This window comes from Anolis carolinensis, chromosome 2 (genome assembly GCF_035594765.1).
Source record: "Anolis carolinensis isolate JA03-04 chromosome 2, rAnoCar3.1.pri, whole genome shotgun sequence".
NCBI lineage: Eukaryota > Metazoa > Chordata > Lepidosauria > Squamata > Dactyloidae > Anolis > Anolis carolinensis.
In genome coordinates, this window is record NC_085842.1 from 44,898,198 (window position 1) to 44,921,694 (window position 23,497).

The 23,497-nt window shown below is 40.5% G+C and overlaps 1 protein-coding gene across 2 annotated transcripts in view; it reads right to left on the minus strand.

Moving 5' to 3' along the window:
- Positions 1-23,497, minus strand: part of tafa4 (TAFA chemokine like family member 4) — a 168,027-nt gene that overhangs the window by 81,287 nt on the left and 63,243 nt on the right. For both annotated transcript variants that reach the window (XM_062969691.1, XM_008105399.3), the window contains exon 3: positions 18,763-18,878. In XM_062969691.1, the coding sequence (XP_062825761.1) occupies positions 18,763-18,878 (116 nt within the window). The remainder of the gene's footprint in view (positions 1-18,762; positions 18,879-23,497) is intronic.

Genomic DNA, 23,497 nt, shown 5'->3' on the forward strand with positions numbered 1-23,497 from the left:
CTTATAAACAGCATTTTTGTATTAAAAATCTGATTTGATTTGAATATAACAATCTGCATATCCCACCCTAAATTCTACAGTTAAGTCCCAAATATATTACCACATTGAATCAATTGCAACTTGGTAAGTCAGTGCTCATGTAAATGCCAGTGACTTTACTGTAGTTGGAACTAACAATAGGAATCAAGCCACAGAATGAGCCCACCCAGACCATTTGATCTATTCAGTTCAGTATAGTTTACATTGACTGACAGTGGCTCTCCAAAATTTCAAGCAAAGATCTTTCACTACTCAGTTACAAATGTCAACAACTAGGATGGGGTTCCTTGTATGCAGAACAGGTGTTCTGTAGCTGAGTTCAGGTGCTTTTCTTGCACTATCATATATTCCACATTTTCATTTTAGACATAACTGAAATATCTGTGCCCCATACCCAGAGACTGAATTTGGACAATATGGCCCATCAACCCCAGCTAACATGGCCACCCACCAAAGATGATGTCCAATATTCCAACAACATCCAGAAGGAAGCATGAAGCTGTTAACATTATAATATATGGTGGAGGAGGAAATCAAATAAAAACAAATACTATAATACATTCATAAACATGTTCAGTTTAACATTTAAATACACAATTATTACATAATTACAAAATTCATAATCATCATATCAAACAAACAAGGCCATAAGAACATATATTTGAATCCCAAGCACACATTTACACCCTGCTGCAGTTGTCTACATATGGCACTATTTTGTATGTCCCATGGAATCACCACAAATATTACACTCTAAGCTTAGGAAAAGTTACTATTTTTGGACCATAATGTCTAAAGGCCCCCAGCAAAAGTTTATAGCCATAATAGCTATAAGATACTGGGAGTTCAAAATCTAAATTTTCAAGGCTCTGATTACAACATAAGGTGTTATGTTTTGTTCCAACACCCATGGTGGCTAGAAATGAACTACCAAAATGGTATAGTGAAGATACATCCATAAAGACTACTTATGATACTAAGCTTAGGCATATATGCATCCATGCATGTGTGTGTGTCCAGCAACAAGCTCCAAAAACAAAAGAAACCTTGAGCCATTAAAAGATGAGCCACACTTGTTTCTGAAAAAGCTGTCCTAAATACAATGGGATAAATAGCACTAATAATCCTTGAAATTACACAGATGCTCCAGTCCCAACCCAGGCACTGGTCTTCCAAAGGTCCGAAGAAGTGTCCTAAGAGATCATGGCACCTGATGCAGAGTCGTTCTTGTAAAGGCCTTTGTAGTCATGCAGAACCTCCACCAAAACTGGTAACCCTCTGGGGAAATATAGTTTACAAGACCTTGGCTCATTCCATTGAGCCCAATGTCCTGCTACCAAAGTCCCTCGATGATAATGCACAGCTTCCAAGCCTGCCTAGCAGCCACCGCTATCTTAAATATTTCAGTGGAGGAACGATATAATCACTAGAGCAGACCTATTTATCTCCATCTCATTTCATCACTTGGTAATTTAAATCTGATTTTGGATTCTCAATCTGCTTATCAAGCACTAAACATCATCACAAGATCCTGTCTCTGCTGAAAATGTCTTTTCCCACTCTGCAGACTGTCATGTCCTATTCACTTTATCAATCAGCTTGACATTATCTCCATTCCACAGTGCAGAGAATTTAAGTCATGAGATTTATGGCAGAATTATATATTATTATTGTAATAACAATAAACACCAAGGAATAGCTCTTACAGCAGCAGAAAGAGCCCTATGAAATTAGGTGGCATCCTTTATTTAGCGAGAACATTTTCAAGGTTTCCTATTTCATAAATGTTTTTCAAACTCTCTTGTCTTTCCATTTCATCAGTTTGTGGTTCACAGTCTATTGCACTATCACAGACTAATACATTGCTGCAGTTTTTATTCACTCACATCAAAAAATGAGCACTAACCATACCACAAACCATATCATCCAAAATATAACTCAACTATTAAAACTGTGTGATTTAGCTGGAATGAATCAAGAACATTATTTAGTTAACAATAATCTTGTATTAACAATTAACAATTATCTTGTACTCAAAAATAAATTCCATTGTGCTTGTGAAGTTTATTTTTAAGTTGGCTGAGCTATGAAGAAAGTCTAGCACTCTTTAACATTGCTTTAAAATATACCTAATTAAGTAGTAATGTTTCAATGTGACTTATTTTAACCTAAAGTACTTAGGGCATCTAATTGTTATAATAACTACATGAATGATAATTACATTAACAAGCTCAATTTTTATACACACACAAAATAATAATATGTTTACAATATTTCTATCCTACCTGGTATCACATGGAAAATTTTAAAAAATAGTTTGACTGTGTACAACCAAACAGTCACTGAATTTCTATCCCGTCTTTCTCATGAGATTTGGGAGTCAGGATGGTTGTTTGTTCTTAACTGCTGTCAAGTTGATTTTGACCCATGACAATCCTCCAAGTCACCAAGATATCAGCTCAGGCCTTGCAAACACAAGGCCATGGTTTCTGTAATGCAATTTTGCTCTTTTCTAACTGATTTCTACCTTACCAAACATTACACTACAGCCCCCGTATCCACAGGATCACTATCTGCAGTACCACCTAACTGTATCCAACAAAATATGTGTCCTCTAGGAATTATCTAGATCCTTCTGCTGGAAGTCACCTTAGAGTCCCACTGGAGGACCTAACAAATTCTTAGAAAGGTACCTCTCTATGAATGTGTTAGGTCCTCCAGTGGGACCCAGTGGTGATTTTTGGTGGAACTCATTTGTTTCAATAGGATTAGCTAAGGAGCAAGTTAATGAGTTCCCGTTCACTACTACTAGTCAAAAGAGTAAAACAATCTTCAGTGGAAGTCCCTGAGAGTCTTTCACCCATTGATCATGTTAGCTAGAACTGATGGGACTTGTTATCCAATGTAATGGAGAACACAAAGATGGGGGAAATTGGTTTAACAGATTTAAAGGTAATGCTTGGCTGAGCTGGAGGGGACAAAGTCTAAACTAGGCAGCCTCTCTGACCAACCTGTTGGGAAGAACATGAAACGGCACATTATTCTGTGGGAATCCAAGAGAGACAAAGAGGAGGGCCTTCTTTCCTCATTGCTGGATGATGGTTTCCATGCAAGGAGAGTGGGACACTATTCCGTTTTTTATTCAGAAGTTTAAAGGAGCTTTCCAGGTTGCTGAATATATTTGAGGGACAGATGTTAGCACCTTGGATAGTTCCTTTAAAATTCTGACAAACTCAACAGGGATTCACCACCGACCACGGATATGGAAGCCATCAGTGATTTTCCACTTTCTCTCTGCCCTGCTTTGCCTGCAATCCAGCATCTTACAATTTCCTGCCTCTTTTCTGTGTTTGCTTTCAATACAATTTCCTTGTAAGAGCATTGCCATTTGTTGGGAGAAAGGCAGGACAGAAATAAAGTTAACAACAACAACAACAACAACAACCACAACACTGTGATAACGAAAAAGAGGGAGAGAAGAAAGGAGGGAATCTAATTAAGAGTTTGGGATGATCTGAAGACAACAAAATACTGTAAGTGTGTTGCTCTGTGGTTTGCCCAGGGTTACTTTCTTGGATAGATCATATGATACCACAAGGCAGCACTCTGTCTCTTATTTGGCCTGAGCTCATATACAATCATCCAGAGAAATGGGGTAGAGTCTAGACATTGGCAAAGCAGAATTAAACTTCAATATAATTATCTTGGCTCCTTGTTTGAGAATTGGGTCTTTGTTTTCCATAAACAGCATTTCACTGAGGCTAGTATTTATTTATTTTTACTTACTGCTTCCACAGGACTTCTCTTGGCAATTTCTCTCACTCTCTCCCAGCCATCCTACCTGCCCAGCTGTATAAGGAATCTCCAGTGACTATTGCAGCTCCTTTTGGCAAAAAGACATTTGTGCATCTAATTCAGATCCCCCACCACCACCAGCACTTTCAAAAAAGAAGGTAGAGTAGGAAGGGGATGGAGGCACAGATGGGAAAAGCCAGCATAATCTGTACTGAGTCTCTCCTCCTGGTTCTCTCCCCCTTCCCTTTTCACACAACAGATACAATCAGAAGAGCAAAGTCAGTAAAAGCAAGTGATTAAGTTCACCAGACTTCCCGGCACTGACAATTCACCTTGGGATGCAGCCTTGCCTCTGAATCTCGTTAAAGAGGAACCTTACAATTCAATTGGCTTTTTATTAAGAGCACAGTGCCTCTTAACAATGAACGCTTAAGAGAGCATGATGGACCATCATTACAGAGATGCTGTGGCACTTATTGCTCACGGAAAATCTCCAGAGGTTTCGGTTCAAGGAGGCCCTTGAAGGAACAAAAAATCGCAGGCCAAAGCCCTACAAACAGCCTTTTGCAAGAGAGATGTGGAGAACGGGAGGTGGAGAGAGACAGCGGTCAAACAAAACGATGTGCACTGTCAAACAGCTATAACCAAGCAGAAGCAGGGTAAGCCTCAAGATATTTTGCTGCCAAAACTGGCAACTGTATTGCCTCCTACTCAGTCTATATTAAAAAAAAACTGGCACAGCTGCCCAATGAATCTTAGGGAAATCGTAGTGTCCAGCACACCTTAAAGAAGGAAACAGAGCAGCTAAAACAAACAGCTAAGAGCCAGAGAAGCTATAGCATGCCTCCCCCCATGATGTAGTCACCTCACTTTGCCTAATTCAGCAAAAGCATCCAAATAGAAGAGAAAAATAAGAATTTTTGTCCCAGCAATCTGAAATGTTGAACCAATTCCTTTTCTCTGGCTGGATTAGCTGCCTCAAAGAGGTTGTTCTGCTCTGTACATAATTTGTACTGCATCAGATCCTTACTAGGATACCAGTGCAAGGTGCTCTAAATCTGTCACAGTCTTGGTTATTTACTTCAGATAGACTAGCTAACATCAGCATGGCTGCTTATGAATGTAACGGCGGCACAAAAAGACAAAATTAGGAAATGTGTAGCATCTCCATCATACTAGGGGTGAGAGGGGAATGCCACAGCTATTTTTAAAAACTCTTCATATCATACCTGTGTCCAAACCATTGCATCATACTCAAACTTCCTGCCAAACACTGGTGGCTTGTGGGATAGGGAATATACTGTCTCTTCAGACTGTAAGTTCTTTGGGACAAGGACTATCCTTCCCACCAAACCCAAACAAAAGCCCCTTCTACACTGCCATATAATCCATATTATCAAAGCAGAAAATCTACAATATTTGATTTGAACTGGATTATATCAGTCTACACTAACATATAATCTAGTTTAAAGCAGATAATCTGGATTTTATATGGGAGTGTAGAATGGGCCTAAGGTTGTATCTAAACTGTAGAATTAATGTCATTTGACACCATTTTAACTGCCATGTCACAATGCTATAGAATCATGGGAGTTGTAGTTGTACAACATCTTTAGATTCCTCTATCCAAGTGCTAATGCCTCATCAAATTACAAATCACGTTTTGTTTTTCATGTCAAGAGCAACTTGAGCAACTTGCTTCTGGTGTGAGAGAATTGGCTGTCTGCAAGGATGTTGCCCAAGGGATGTCCAGATGTTTTGATGTATTTACCATCCTTGCAAGAAGCTTCTCTCATGTTTCTGAATGGAGCTGAAGCTGATAGAGGAAGCTCATCCGCACTCTCCCCTGGTTGGATTCGAACCAGCAACCTTCAAGTCAGCAGTCCTGCCAGAACAAGGGTTTAACCCACTGCGCCACTAAGGGCTCCTCATGTTTCCATAACATTGGGCCATAGCAATTAAAGCAGTATCAAATTGCATTAATTCTACAGTATAGATGCACCTTAGCCTTTCTCTTCACACAAAGCACACACTATACTTGCCAAGAACACACAAAAACAGAATGTTTGGTTGATCTGAAACATCAGACAATGCAAAGTACACAGCACAAATTACTAGCTCCTTCTGAATTTTGTACAACAAGATAATAGAAACAGAAATTGAAGGAGAAAAAGAGAGGCCTGGTTCCAAGTAAGGAATGCGTTGATCTCCGGGCTCCTTGCTCATAATTTATTTTTTATTCTAGGGAGCATGGTTAAAGATTGCTATCCTAGAAAGTTAATGAATACCAAATGTTGGTTCCATTCTGGTCTGACAGATATCATTTCCAGCATGATGAGAAGAGATTACCCAGCAGAACACAAGATGATATGTCTAATCTCCTGATTTAAAAAGACACTGCCCTCCAATGGTCAGTTCTCTGAAACAAAGCACAAACTGGATATAGCAAAGTCAAGAAAACAGAGGGCTATATTTCATTACAATGAAGAGAGATTTCATGAGAATTTATGCAAACAAAACCCAACTCAAAAGGCTAGGAACAGTATAAATTACCCATTGCTCTGAAGAACTCATCCATGTAACCAATATAGAAAAGCCTGAGACAAAATGGCACGGTGTTGAAGAGGAAATGCATCAAGGAGCCTCAATAGCCTGCAATTTATACAAAATCCATACTTAGACAGGATGTGATCCAAAGCTTTCGTCCTCTCTGGTATGAAGGCAGTTTCACACATGCAGAGTCTGCCTCACACCTTTAAAAAGATATTACATGTGCAAAGAAATATATCATTTTACTCAATGTGCTGCATGCATATAGGCATTATGTTAATTCTCTCACACTTGCCAAAATAACAGATTTTCTTAGTTTACAGTACTTGTTCAAATGCAAGAGTTAAAACCCCTAACACGTCATGCCTATGCAAAAGCTTACTGGGACTTTGTGCTTCTCTCTTGTATTTCTTTGTCCAGTTTGGTCCCTGAATATAAAACCAATCTAGGGATAGGACATTCTTATATTAATAAATCCTATGACTCCCTTTGGCCATTGAAAGACAAATTCTACTTTCTAGGCAGGAGCTGAAACATAAATTAACCTTATAGTACACAAAGACCATAATGCACAGTTGAGTATAAAGAGAATAATTTTTCAAGATTAAAAAAATACCAAAGAAAGGTTCAAGCTTTCAGGTTCCTCAGGATTCTTAATCAATGGAAAGGTAAAGATTTTCCCTTGACATTAAGTCTAGTTGTGTCCATCTCTGGGGGTTGATGCTCAACTCCATTTCTAAACCAAAGAGCCAGCATTGTCCAAGGTCCTGTGGCCAGCATGACTGCAAGCAGTGTCATTACCTTCCCATCAGAACGGTACCTATTGATCTACTCACATTTGCATATTTTTGAACTGCTAGGTTGGCAGAAGCTGGGGCTAACAGTGGGAGCTCACCCCACTCCCCAGATTCAATCCACCAACCTTTTGGTCAGCAAGTTCAGCAGCTCAGTGCTTTAACCTGCTGCCACACCAGGGGCTCCTGCTTCATAAAGCTAAGAGGCAAAAAAAAGTGGATGGGAGAAACATAAATGTCTCCAACAGAAAAAGTACACAAAAATGAAATGACAGTCTAGACTCTGTCACAAAAGAGGAATTTACAGAAATAACGGATTAGTAATTCCTAACAGTGTGACACGTATCATCCATATAGCAGTATGAATGGTGGACTAAGATTCTAAGATAACCGGTTTAAATCCCCACTCAGCCATGGAAATCCACAAATGGTCACATGCTCTCAGTATCGAGGGAAGGGAATGGCAAACCTCCTTTAAACACATCTTGCCAAGAAAATCTCATGATGGGATTTCCTTAAGGTTGCTGTAAGTTAAAAATTACTTAAAAGCACAACAACAACAACAACAACAACAACAACAGATGTTACAGGTCCTTCCCTATGAATCATTGAATCATTGAATAACAGAGTTGGAAGAGACCACATGGGACATCTACTCCAACCCCCTGCCATGTAGGAACAGTACAGTCAAAGTCCCCCTGACAGATGGCCATCCAGCCACTGTTTAAATGTTTCCAAGAAAGGAGCTTCCACTACATTTTGAGTCAGACAGTTCCACTGCTGAACAGCGAGCTACCATCAGGAAGTTCTTCTTAATGTTCAGATGGAATCTCCTTTCCTGTAATTTGAACCCATTGCTCTGAGTCCTAGTCTCCTGGGCAGCAGAAAACAAGCCTAGGCCCTCTTCCTTATGGCAGCCTTTCACATATTTATACATGGCGATTATGTCTCATCTCAACTTTCTCACATAAAGAGCATTGGTGGAACAAAGAAACTGGTTTCTGTTTCTGAAAACCCAGGGCAATTTTTCTCTGTCTGTTGTCAAAAAGAGACTACCTGCTGAGGATCCTCTAACTAAAGATGTTGCACTAAGCAGGAGATTAGAATTGATGGTTGATGGGGACTTTTCTAATTCTATGATTCAATGAAGCCCACCCCCCAAAGACTGGTGATTTCGTGGTGATTTCTTATTTGAAATTGACCAAAACCACCCTTCCCCCATAGACAGCAAATATTTACTACTCACACTTCCTTAGAGCTCCCTGAAAATACAAAAAGCAGCCAAGGATAAGTCCAAATGGCAGCTAGAGATGATATTATACCACTTCCAGTATGACAAAACATAATGGTTCCAGATATTGGGGGGAGGGGGCAGGAGTGGGGTGGCCTCCACCCTCCCTAAAGTTGCCCTTCTCGATGTAGATGGTTCTACCTGTCCACATGGTCTCTCTTTGGGGGATGTGTGATGGGAAGCATAGGGGAGCAAAAGTAATGAAGTCAACTCATTTTTCTACCTTCCCTCTCAATCTCAGACATGGGATGGGAGTAAGAGACAAGGTAGAAAGAATGGGCTTATTGACCTAACCCTCATCCCTATATAACCTAAAGCAAGTCTGCATAACCTTGAGGCGTTTGGGCCTCCAACTCCCAGAAGCCAGCTTGTCCAAAGGTCAGGAATTCTAGGAGCCGAAGTTCAAAACACCTGGAGGGCCACAGGTTGAAGAGAGCCAACTTTGAGGGAGAGTGCAGGTGCACGAGTGGATGGGTAAGTGAGTGAGTGAATGAATGTGTAGATGGAGATGTTTCCTTATGCTTTTTCTCCTTGTAATCCACAGAAATACCCAGAGGTGAATCCTGAGGAGGAGAGACATGCAGCTGCCACCTTCTCTTGTTTTCACACTTCTCTATCTCTAAGTGATGTCCACTCATTTAGCACATACTAGAGGCTTCCATGATGTTGGGGATCCTGAATCCAGTCAAGGTTTAACCATATGTTAAACATAAGGCTTTGGACTTCTTCCCTATTTTACAGCCTCTCTTACAAGGAAAGAGAAGAGAGAACATATTGCTACTGACTGTTTGATTTTTTTTTCTTCCTAATATTAGCTATGACAGGTGATATGCTACTTTTCCATCAAAACAAAAATGATACAATAACGATTAAATATAACTGAAAGGTTACGTTCAACATATTTATTAATAACTTGGATTAAGGTTTTAAAGAGGCTTTTAAGCAGAGGCTGGATGGCCATCTGTCGGGGGTGCTTTGAATGCGATTTCCTGCTTCTTGGCAGGGGGTTGGACTGGATGGCCCAAGAGGTCTCTTCCAACTCTATGATTCTATGTTTCTAAGGTTTAGAGGGCGTACTTATCAATTTTTCAGATGACACCAAATTAGGAGGGATAATTAATACTCTAGAAGACAAAATCAGAATTCAAAATGACCTTACCAGATTAAAGAGTTGGGCCAAATCTAACAAAATGAATTTGAATAAGGAGAAATGTAGGATACTGCATTTAGGCAGAAAAATGAAATTCAAAGATACAGGATGAGTGGTGCCTGGATCGACATATAACAGGAGAACATTTAGCGTTATCTACAACTATGCATGTTAATGTGATTAATTTAACCACATTGGAAATGGGACAACTATGAAAGCCACTTCATAGCCCAAAATGGGTGGGTATTGATTGGTAAAGTGGAGAGAGGACCTATTCAGGGAAAGACCTATAACACCGTGGTAAAACACTGGATTTGTATGACCAAGGGCTGAGCTCCCATCTCCAGCATCTGCAAGTAATGCCGGGAAAAGTCTTGCCCAGAATTCTGGAGAGATGCTGCCAGTCAGTGTTGGTGAAACAAGATTCAACAGGCTAAAAATCTGAGTCAGTATAAGACACTTTATATTCATTGATCATTCAAACATTCACCCCTTCCTTCTAAAAAGAATGTTATTTTTTTACTAATCATTAGGAATCCTGACCCAGGAAACCTACACATTAATCATCCAATCTGTAATTTGTTTTCAGCTCCCTTGAATACATAAATCTATTCATACAGGAGCTCTTTGTGAAGTGCACAAGTTCTGAGAAACTATACTAGAGGCTATATTTTACATTATAAAAAGACCAAATTAACATTGAATTGCTCCCAGTGGAAAGTATACCTATGCATTTAAATTGAAGGCTTTATCAAAACCTATGCTGTGTGTACTATGTTCCCTATGGTATTTAAAATAGATAAAAACTATAGATTCGCTGCTGCCACCCTCCTTCTTCCCATCTTTATCCTTCAGCAATATGTATGTTATCTTGTTTCAAAGAATCCATTTTGTAAGACTGATGTGCTCCCTTCACCTTATCCCTGGATACAATTGCAAGCGCAGCTAGCTTTAAAAAACAACAAGAAGAAACACTGCTGCTGCAGTGTGGCAATAATATCCACAAATGTAACACGATGAATAAAACATTAAGACATAAATGGAGTTAAGTGTAACAAAAGGCTGGAGCATATTGTGAGCCGCCCATGTCTGACCCACAAAAAGACAAAAGGCTCATCACTATGATTAACAAATTACCCAGTTATGACTTCCCTCATTAAAGGGAGAGCTTTGTGTCTCTTTGAAAGCCTTTGCCTGGTTTTTAGTCTTGGAGAGCCCTCTAGTGGGATGTAGACAGGTACTGTATTCCCACCTTTAAAAATCTCTTCCTTTTATGATCAACAGTGACTATTAGCAAACAAAAGAGGAGGAGGAAGGTTCATGGCTTCCATAATGGTCAGGAGGTAAACCTGCTGCAGGCTTTCGTTCAGTGCTATCAAAGGTGCTGAAACCTACTATACACTTATATTCAGCACTTGGGATAGTTCCTTTTATGGTTGCTTCCTAACTATAATTAACCATACAAATAAAGATAATAAAGATGATAAATAAAGATTGTTATTATTATTATTTGACATGTGAATCCCCAGCTGCCACTGAAAGAAGGCAAACCGCCCCCACTTATTGAGTTGACAGAATATGCAAAAAAGGGCCTGGGTCCACACAGGCTAGCCTCAACCATTGCTGAAAGTGCATGATGCTCCTCCTACCCCCAAATGAACATAATGTGCAAAGAAATTCACTATGCATACAAATATATACACATAGAGCATTCCTTCATCAGTTTTCTACATTTGGGGAACATGGGGAAAGTGTACTTTCAGGGACAAAATTTCTTATCCTGGGTTCTGGAGGACTTAATAAATTGCTAGAGAGGACTGCATTACAGTCTATGGATCACCACTCAGAGTAGCACTGTTCTAGAGCAGTGGCTCCACATCATTAATTCTCCAGGTGTTTTGGACTTCAATGACCAGAAACTGCAACTAGCACGACTAAAGTTAGGAATTCTGGGAAACGAAATCCAAAACATCTAGAGGAACAATGTTTGGGAACATCTGTTCTAGAACAGGGCTTCCCAAACGTTTTCAGCCATTCCGCCCTTTTTGAAGCCAAGGTTTCTCGTAGAAACCCAAGAAATGTTTAGTGTTTAAATTTATCTATGTTATTTGAGGCATATTGCACACAATACGTATACGTAAGTATGAATAATAAGGTATATATATGGTATGTATAAAGAAACCAATCATAAAAATTAACTGGAGACAATATTATTCATTATTTAAATCTACAAAATCTACTAGTTAAGATATTTGAAAAATGTTACAATATTATATGTACACCAAAAGTTAATGTGAACAATGTGCCTGCTTCTTGTGACAGAGTTTGTCAGAATTTAGCGGAAATTCCCTGAAATCTCCCTCCTCACCATGTCTTCTTTTAATGCCCAGAGCACCGTCATTATTATTGTTTTGCTGACTAATGAAGGTCCAGCTCAGATTTTTTCCAATGCCCCCCCCCCACCCCACCCCATTTTTTCTTCTGTCTTTCAAACACATTCACTGCCTGACTGAGTCACTTGGCTCACCGGCTCCTCATCCCAGCTCTGCTCCTGTGATCTCTGCTGAGCTTTGAGGGTTCGGCTTTTCTATTTTTGCACAGTGACCTGCTCCTGCCAACGAATCTGCTTCGAGGGACAGCCCCAGGGCAGCCACCCATTGGATGCACCACACATTTGGCAGCCTGCATCACAAAAATGGGAAAAGGAGAGGGGGAGAGGAAGAGCAGGAGAAAAGAGGAGGAGGGGGGAAAGCATGGTGCTGCCTGATGCAAAGGAGCTGCCTGCTCCTCACAATCACTCGTGGAGTCCCAAGGGCTCTGCGGAGCACACTTTGGGAACCCCTATTCTAAAGTAACAGAGCTTTAAACATGTGGGGGAGAAGCACAGTAAAGTGCTTTACAATGTGGAGCACTTTGTGACATGGTATGATGAAGAAGAGTTGGAGTGATAGTTCTAACCAGGCCTGTAGCGAGGGCGCGGTTTTAGGGGTTCAACCCCCCCCCCCCGAAATTTTTCAGGTTATAAAAAAAACCTGGTTTACTCATGAATTTTAACTGGTTAACCAAATCCCCATGCTAAGTCTATGAGACACAAAACCTTAAGAGTCGCTCCAGGCACTATCTCAAGCAGATATTGACAGGTTTGTAGCGGGGAGGGGTGTGTGCAAGGGGTTAACCCCCCCCCCCCCCCCGAAATTTTCAAAACCCCTCCTGAATTTTTTTTCTGGCCTCGGCCCTGGTTCTAACTTCCAATCTGTCGCAAAGGTTTCACTAGTATTTTCCAATAGCTCTAAATACAGTGTCTATGGGGAAGATTTGTGTGTGGTAGAGCTGGAATAATGTATTCCCCTGCTCTTCCCTGTTACATTTTGTAAGGTATGCTTAGAGCAAGGTAGAAAGAAAGACACAGAAGAAATCAGTTTCAAAAGACTCCATCCCGGCACATGGGTATGTGCTTGCTTATGAACTTTAAACCTGCCGGCTCAACTCCCACACCATGAAAGTAACTGTTTGCATTGTGGGGGATTTAATCTATTCTTCAGCATCTACCGCAATTATGTTTCATCCAGATGTACAAAGTGACATAAAATTTACCACCCAGCATGGGGACTGAGCCGCTTTCCAGATGATGATGAACTACAAATTCCAGCAGTCATAACTAGCATAACTAATGCTGAGGAATATTGGGAGTTGCAGTTAAGCATTTGGGATGCTGCACAATTCCCACCACCATTATAGTACTTTATATTTCTCTATTAAAAGGAATGGGAGAAACAGTGATCCAGATTTCCAAATTACAATCCAGATTCCGTCTCCGAATTGGATTTGATTTGGACTATTGGATTGACCCTCGGGATGGATTGGGGGCCTGTGCACAGTTCCAGAAAATACATGCAGATGTTAATGGCACAGCACCTGCTAGTAAATTACATGTCATTTTCACTATCATTTTAAAAGAACCAGAAATATGGTTTTATATTAGATTTAGATATGAGAGTGAAATGCAGTTATCATGTCAACCTCTTAGCTTAAATTAGCTTCAGAGTGGCAGTAAAGAGAGGCTATAAAGTTGAACAGGTCTATTTTTCACGGATAGTAGAGGGGAAAGGTGACGATTTATGCACTACAAATCTTGGAATTTTTTACCCGCCCTGTAAATAACATTTATTTCCTATCTCCACATGTTGATGTCATGATGTGGCAGTTTGACTTGATGATGAAGGGAGAATTGAGCTAAAGGCTCAGATGCACTTGTGTGTCCTTTGTGCTTCCCTGAAGCGATCCTCTTTCTAAACACTTTAAAACCTGTCTTGAAAACAGGACTTTTTAAAAAACCAGTGCTCTGTCCAAAACGACATTGACTCTGTGCTCCTAAGGGGGTTGGAAGGGCAGACTCACTGTGCCATGAAAACCATGCCACAATCCACATCACGTTTTGAGGCAATAAACTGGAAGGAAGCATCAAGTGTCAGACAATACACAATAATCTGTGAAATAAGTTTTTGACCTTTTGGCTCACAGACCTGGTACTATGTGATTGCAAATGTGAGTTCCCAGTACAATACCCATTAGGAAAAGTCCTCTGACTGGGATTGGGATAAACAAATGCTTGCCATCTTGGCCTTCCTCCTTCTTTGATGTAAACTTCCAAAAAGCTTTTAAGCCAAAAAAAAATGTCAGAGGAATTGGTAGTTGGCAGTCACATGTCAAAGTAGTGAATCTGCCCTGGATTTTAGTCCAAATTTTAAGGAACCATTTGAGGATTAGGCTCAGCACCTTGAGGAGATCTTTTAATGTGGATTCCAGGATGAAATCACCAACAATAAGTGGGCAGAGGATACTTTCAGAAAGAGTACAGTTCTGTTCTTTCTCCATAGCAGCTAGAAAAACACTAGAACTAGATTAAACCCAGTTCTACTTGAAAGCATTTGAGAGCTCTTGAGATAACGCTAGTCCAGTTGCAGCACTCAAAAGACAAGCAGAATTGCCAAAATAAGTGTGATAGATAACCCTACTATCAAATCTCTATGACTGTATATAGCAGTTATAAAGCCTAGAAGTCTGGCAGATTCACATAAACTCACTTGAACTTAAACTGACAACTTCTTTGCACTTACTATTCCCAAAGCTCACTATAAAATGTTCCAATTTGGAAACCACCCACACCTATCCACTACTTTCTTATCAATATCATACATCACCTTCTGTGCTTCAGCCCCATGACTCATTGGCTCTTCCATCTCCACATGCTTCCTCTTCTCATTCTCATCCTTCCTGTCCCCAAGTTTCCTGCCTCCTCCCTTTGAGGTCTCTGCTCTCAACCTACAACCTACTTTGCTCCTTTTCTTTCAGTCACATCTGTTTCTAAATCTTCCTACGCATTCTCTTACATCTCTTTAGGGCCACATTCCCCCACTTCCACCATTCACACATCATCATCATCAATCAATCAATATTTTCATCCGAAAATACATCACACAGTCCTAGACACTTGGGAAGTGTTCGACTTGTGATTTTGTGATACGAAATCCAACATATCTATCTTGTTTGCTGTGATATAATATAATAATAATAATAATAATAATAACAACAACAACAACAACAACAACAACACTTTATTTATATCCCCCCCCCCCCACACTCCACAAGAGGACTCAGGGTGGATCACAGTACACATACATGGCAAACATTCAATGCTGTTTGGACAGACAGGACAGAACAGAATACAGGAGGTATGTTGTCTCAAAATCCAGTTTCGATGCCTTGGAGGTTGAGTTCGGATTCAGTCACGGGGCAGTGCTGTTGCTCCATTCTCTATGACGAAGAGCCATCAGGACTTCCTCCTTCCATGATCCTTTTGGTCACCACATTTCTGGTCTTCTTTTTTATGGTGTCGTAAAATATCTCCCCTGCTAATTAGCGGTACCTAATTTCTCTACTTTCAGCTCTAAGCTGTTTTCGAACTGCTTAGGTAAACAAGTGAGCTGGGCTTGATGGCTGAGTGCTCACCCCAACTGGGCTTTGAACTGGACACCTTTCAGTTGATCTTATTACTGCTGGTGATTTACCAGTAAGCCCTTGGACCCTTAATGCCAACAACTCTCTGTATTTTCATTTCCCTGACAAATGCATCATTATCTGTTAACATTTCAATTCATCCTGAACCCTTAGAATTTTATGAATTTTCTGTGGCATCATATTAGGTTATGAGGCCATTCACGGCCCAGCAACAGCTGTTTTCTAGCTCACATTACAACCTGATTTCTCATTCAAGTTTGCTGCAATTTCTCAGAAGAAACAAAACTTAGCAATGACAACAATGTATTATGCGTATGTTCCTTGAGGCTTCCAGAAGCAATTACCTTATGGTCATCTATTTTTCCTTCATATAACTTTGTGGGTGCTTTACAAAGGCTTTAATATTGGCCGCTTGCATTTTGAAAGGAGTAAAATCAATCTTAATCCAACAAAAAATGTACAATCAGACTCCCGCGCTGTAAAAAGTGAAAGCATTTGCATTGCATATAACAAGCGTTCATTGTGCATGCACACAACAGACACCATCATCTTCCAATCACAGGTATTTCCCCTGGGACTGAATGGGGAATGAATTTTAAAGGGCCGTGATTCAATCCTAGAGGCTGGAAACCAATTCCAATGTCAACATGTTTTTGCCACAGTTAATATCCCTGCTTTCTAGAAAACCGCAACCAGACTGGAAGGCCATGGGAAGACATTCTTTAATGAGACAGGCCTTGTGCACACCTGTGTCTTCAGAACATGAAAATATATTTTGCTCATTAATTGTAGCTGGAGGTATATTTTCAATGAATAAACAGGTCATTCCCTTCATAAAGAAAACAGAGCTGAAGTTCACCCCGCAGGGACAACCCAAGATAAGACCATACATTCAGACATTCATACACCGTCACCACTTAGTGAAATCACCACACTTAGCGTTAACACACCATTAGAGCACCTCTCCACTGGACTCCCGGCTGTGGGGTGTTCCTAAGACAGAAAGCAGGCAATTCACATGCTAATTGATGCAGGTTGTTTCCTACATTTTCATTACAAAGTGGTGATAACTGAGATTCTTATTACCCTCGTAACTTGCCTTTTAAATGAGATGGTAACAGCAGACAATTCCGGGTAGTTGTTTTTTTTAATGCATAATGTACTAAATGTTGGATTCCTGTAAAACTATTTTTAAACACAACAAATAAGAAAGAGTGCAGTGGTAAAAGAACAACAACAAGAACTGTTAAATATTAAATTACGCTCCCTCCCCAATGCATCTGATTTGTGTTCATATGCAGAGGTGAATTTGCATAACTTATTTTGCTTCCACAGTTGGCTTCAGGGAATTTCGGAAGGGTTTTTAAAAAATCCCTTTGCCATCATGGTGATTTTAAGAATTTCTCCACACCAGACCCCTTCCCATGCTGTCTAAGCATTCAGCAGGAAATATTCAAATTGTCCTTGTTTCTCAGTGCAGTCAGAATGTCAAGACATTCATTCTTTCAAGCATAAAAACTAGAATACATGATTGCTATACCCTTAATCAGGCTCTGCTCAACAAAAGAGGCAGAAATGGAGCTTGGAATATTGCGCTTACACATTCATAACCTAGAGGTATGGACCCATAACCGGGTCCATACATTTTTATCTTGTCAGAAGTGAATTGAGAATATACTGCAAGTTGCTTCTGTTGTGAGAGAATCGGCCGTCTACAGAGACGTTACCCAGGGGACGCCTGGATGTGCTATCATCCTGTGGGAGGCTTCTCTTATGTCCGCACATGGGAAGCTGGAGCTGACAGACAGGAGCTCACCCCCTCGTTAGATCCAGTCTGCCACTGCTTGTGAATCTTGTGTTGTTCATATGAACCATTACCCCTTTCTCATTATTTTTTGAGATTTAAAACTCCATTAGCCATCCAACTAAATATTTTAAGAGCAACATGTTATTTTATTTTTTGCTACAGCCCCTTCCATACTGCTGTATAAAACCCAGATTATCTGCTTTGAACTGGATAATATGGCAGTTCATTATATTTTACCCACCTCTCCTCGTGGCTCAAAATGAGTAACAACATAGCTAAAAACACATAATCATTATATAACATATAGTTTTTGCTACAGAATATATGCCTTATGCCAGCCACTATTGCTTGACCCCAGAATCATAGAATCATAGAGTTGGAAGAGACCTTATGGGCCATCCAGTCCAACCCCCTGCCAAGAAGCAGGAAATCACATTCAAAGCACCCTCGACAGATCACCATCCAGCCTCTGCTGGAAAACCATGATAACCATATCCATGAAACTAATGTCAGTTAGAGCAGGTAACTTCCATGGTCTTGGAGGCCGGGGGGGGGGGGGGTCCATGAAGCTATAATGCCATCCATCATTCCCACTCTAGAGCTACACATCTCTACCTGGACACTAATATTTCCATGTTGACCACTCAACAGCTGATGCAACAGCTCTAAAAAGTGAAACCGACCTCTGTGATTCTGGTCTTTGAGCTCAACAGTGCCTGCTGCACTGTTCATAATACCATCTGCCTTTCTCATGCTACAGCAGGCTGTTATCCCACCAACTGCTTAAGGTTACTGCAACTGTTCACAAAAGGAATTTATCTTATAGTAATCAGCTTATTATATTTTTAAAAAATAACCTAACCACTGAAGTGTACATAGAAAACAATTATTTTCCCCAACAGCGATCTCCAAGAACATATTCCTGCTTGGTTTTTTCTTTTCCTTTCCCCCCTTACTAGTGTGTTTTTGAATTGTAGAAGTGATAAAGACACCATTTCCAAAACTAGAAGTTGTAAATTTGCTCAGAAAATTGTCCAGCATTCGATAGTGCTGTGAACTCTCTTTGAAGTCTTAGCAATAAGTCATCTCCTGTTAGTGTGTATGTTTCTGTGTGTGCATGTGTGTGTGTGTGTATGTTTACAATCCCTCTTTTTAAACCCCCCACCCCACCCCACCCCACCCTGCTTTTTGGTGCTTTGGTTGTAACACATTGTCAAACAGCTTCATCAATAATCCATGGCTTTGAAAGTGGAATCTAACATTCGGCGAGTGTTATTAATTGGCCACAGCAGTGTGCAATGAGTTTAAAAGCTCCTACCTGGATGCCCCCGGGGATGGTGGCCAGTTGCAGACAACAATTTACAGCACACCATTAACACATATGCCAGGAACAGCCACTGAGCCGGAAGCATTGATTTGGCACAGGACCTCATCCTGTAGGCAGGAGGGGAGGGAGGAAAGAAGAAAGGAAGCCACTGAGTGAAAGGAACCAGAGGTAAAGTGCGAGTCATGTCAAATCAAAACCCAAAAGCTGCAAACAAGGAGGGCAGGGGAGCCAGTGACAAGGCTGGGAATTAATCGAAATGTAGTACTGAAAATATCATATTTAAGAGGGAAGAATGACACCCACGGCTCAACCAGAATCAATTCTCTGCCTGACATATTTCTTAATAAGAAGAGAATGAGTAGAGTGCAAAGTTCATCTTCATCCCACTGCGAGTTTCTTTGTGCAGAGCCTTTATGAGGTTAGGAATATGAGCTGTGTGTATTCTTTTTTGTCATGAGATCTTTATTTCCTCCACTTTGCATGCCTTCACGTAATTTCTGATTTATGGCAAATAGAAAGCAAGCCTGTTTCAGGGTTTTCTTGGCAAGATTTGTTCAGAGTGGTTTTGCCTTTGTCTTTTTTTGAGGCTGAGAATGTGAGATCTGCCCAAAGTCACCTTGTGGCTTTCCTTGGCCAAGTGGAAATTCAAATCCTGGTTTCCAGAGTCCCAGACCAATGCCCAAACCACTGTACCACACTGGCTCTCTGACAAACTAAAAAGAAGAAGATAAAACCTATGAAGGCTTAGATTTAACAGTATGGATTTTCCTAGGACAAGTAAAGGTTTCCTCTTGGTATGGAATATGTGGCCCTACATCTACCATTAGACTACAACTGCACCGGTAGGTTGCTGGCAGCCAGCCATGCCAGGGGAAGGCATGGCACTGATTTCTAGCACCTATTTTTTGAGCTTAGATGGAGGGTAATGGAATACTTGAGAAGCTGCTGCATGCCACATGGATCAACTCTGGGAAACCTTCCATCTAAAGCGTGCCCTGACTTGATACATGTGGTGTGATAAGGCTGTTGCCTCGTGTCTTGTCTGTGGATATCTCACAGGAACATCTGGTTGGTCACTCTAGAATAGAGGATGCTGAGCTGAATCTTTGGTATGAATCAGGGTGCATTGACACTGTAGAATTAAAGCTGTTTGACACACTTTAATTGCCATAGCCCAATGTTGTGGAATCATGGAAGTGTAGTTTTACATAGTTCTTAAGCTTTTTTGCCAAATATTGATGGTCCCTCACCAAATGACAACTTCCAGGATTTGATAGCATTAACTGTATTATTTCTAAAGTGTAGGTGTATGTACCCTGAGTGTGTCTTTCATTATTATATTTGGCAAAGAAAAGTGATGATGAATGTGAGATAAAATATGAGAATAGGATGGATGTGCTTGTATTCTTGGATGTAAAATGACCACCAGTTTAGAAAGGTTGTAAAACATTTGTATATTTGTAGGATCAATTCCATGAGTAACATGAAGAGAGATTTATCATCTCGAGTGCAGACCTGGGAATCAAACAGCATGAGAGAACTGACATTATCATTGCTCTGGACCCTGGTCAGAGGAGGCTGCTCTGCCATCTGGTCCCTCTGGCTGAGTCGAGCACAGAGAGGCAACCAAGCAAAGATGTGTCCACAGTCCAAATCAGATGTTCAGCTGCATGAAACAGAACAATAGCTTGTGATATAGAGCACGGTGAATGGGGTGGGTAGATGAAATGGGAATTCAGTCCACTGTGTCTGACATGACAGGCTAAAACCTGTTCTCCTCTCAACTTTATATTTCTCCAGACCTTTGGGATAAAAGAAGATTACAATGCATCCTCCTGGCTCTTATGGCAGCATGAAAAGAAATGGAAATTCAGAGACCACAAAGTTGTTATGAAACTTCCCAGATCTACTTGTTTAGTCTAAGTTGAAAGAACCTATTGTTTTCTAGTAATGTAGGTAAATTTGGTCCTTGTGTGCATTCACTCTTTTTTTCCCCCTTTCCTAAGATCTGTTGTTTATGCCCACATCCATTTCAGCAGTTAAGTATTTCATTTTGAGGTGTTAGAACTGCCACTTCAGTGAAGAACAAAGTACACTTGTTCCTCTGTGCTTTGCCCTCAGGCTGGGAAATAAAACTAATGGCTCACCGAATGATTGTTCTTTTGTACGAAGCAGTCTCACATTTGGGAAAAGGCACTGGGCATCTGAGATAAGCTAACCTTGGTCTTGCATCACCTCCCTGACCACTGAACTTGAACTGGAATACAAGGGAGACACAATATTCTTCTTTTCCCCTTCACCCTTGTTCTTCCATGAGCTGCTGAGACCATCTGGAATGTAAGAAGGATTCTAACAAATTATGCTGCAGTGGAGTCATCTTATCATGATTTAACATTGTTCTATTGTTATCATATTGCTGCATGTTTGTTTCTCATGGAGGCCACCTTAGAAAAATGGAACATAAATATTTAAATTTAAAAGACTAGAATTCTCCCTGGATAATAGCAGCTGGTGGCTTCCATGCCAGCAATCTGCTCTGGGGTTTTGTGAGAACTTTAAAAAGGATGTTCAAAGGTCTGAAGTTATTTTAATGTTCTGTTCCTAGGATAACTATAATATAGCTTCCGCCAGGAGGTTCATCATGGACAAAATAAAGGTTATTTTGCATTTAGAAGGCCCTGCAAAATAGTGTTCCTTTAGCCTGATAGTTCAAGCCTGCAAAAAGACCAAAGGGTGAAAATAGACCATGGGAATATTCATTCGCTGATTTGTTTGTTCGTCTTTCGGTTATATACTCTACCTGAGACTTTCTCTATTTTGATAGCAGAGTTCAGAACTTTGGATAGCTTCCATCAACCTCACAAAGCAGCTCTCACTGCTCTCTGTCCTATTAGTAACACACACAAATGCAAATCCAGCTGATGCCTCCAGATGTTTTCTTTTGATCATGAGGGAGGCTGGATATCTCTTCCTCCTTTGGCAACAAGCACAGCTCACAAGGACACCATTTAACTGCAGCAGCCCCCTCCACAGTCATTCACTTGCTGGTGGAGGGCAGGAGTAGGGATCAAAGAAGCATATAGCTATTTCCCCATAATTAGATGCAACATTATGACATTGTATACAAAGCCTTATGGAGGATCATAGCAGATCTTGGCAGATGATGTCATGTTTCTGATCCTGGCTATGGAGGTACAGCTAAACCCTTCTCTATTCCTGCCACCCGGTTCTCCACCAGCCCTTGAATCTCATTATATATTATACAATATTCTGTGATATAAGATCACTGCCATTACAACCATCATGAATTCACTGCTCCAAATGAATGGTGTCACCAGTTGTTCTCAACTATAGCAGTGGTTCTCAACCTGTGGGTCCCTAGGTGTTTTGGCCTACAACTCCCAAAAATCCCAGCCAGTTTACCAGCTATTATGATATCTGAGAGTTGAAGGCCAAAACATCTGGGGACTCACAGGTTGAAAACCACTGCTCTACAGAAATATAGAGGCAATTCATGACATGGCACCACTGCTTGCTCTCATGTTGATATATTGGTGTTTAAACAGCCCTATCACATACCTGAAACTGGCCAGCTATCTAATTAGTACACAAAGGTCTAGATTCCTTCTACTCCCGTCTTTGGGACCATTTCTATTTGGGAAGATAAAAGTGAGTTTCATTCCCCACATCATTTGGGACTCTCTATAAAATGCCACAGTGTTTCAAGAAATGGCTTCATAACAGAAATTATCTGAATCCTTTAAAATGATTTTGGCTTTGCTTTTTCTTGAAATAAGGGGTTCAGTAAATCTGTTCCCTGGGCAGTAGTAAAAAAGAACACAGTTGTGTGTGTGTGTGTGTGTGTAGTCATGTTTAAGCTTCATAATATTAAGGATTATAATGAGCATGTGGCTGCCTCTGAGTATATGCAGAGTGGTGTCGTTTCCTAAGATGTAACAACTGCTACCCCAGGCACAGGGCAGCTACATATTTGAGGGGTCAAATCACCAAAATTTAAAATATCACTTAAAATGAATAAAAATAGCCAATAACATATGAAGTAAAACCACAAAGTGCTATTAACTGTTGCTCACAAAAAAGTCTTTGGCATTTAACGTTTAGACAATGCATTTTCAAAGTGTTTTGATAAATCTATGGAGAGACCAAAAGTGTGACTGTTTAAGAATGAATACTTTGACAGCTTTTATGCAAGAATCTGTGGCTGGCAACCTGTTGGGAATCTATGGCAACGTAAACCAACTTATGATTTGTGCCATTTAAAACTGTAGTGTTAAGGGGCAGTGACATAGCTGCACCATTGGGATCAATGCAAAAGTAGCACAAAGAGTGTATGTTACAGAACAGTTGTGATGCATAACATTATGGCGCACTGTGGGATAGGCTGACTTTGCACAACCACAGGACACTGGTACCCCTGAACAAAGAAAAGGAGAAAAGCGTGAGTGCCTTCCTCCCAGGTGGAGAAGTATCCCCACCTTCCATGGTGCTTTCTTGCAACAATGGAAACCTACACTGCACTACAGAACATCTTGCATGATGTCCCTTAACTGGTGGGGTTTAAATCAAAGCTGGACAGCCATCTGTCAGGAATACTATGATTCCTGCATGGCAGGGGGTTGGGCTGGATGGGCATAATGGTTGCTTTCAACTCTATGCTTCTATGATTCTATACTGCAGTTGAATTTTGTATTGGTCAACCTGAGAT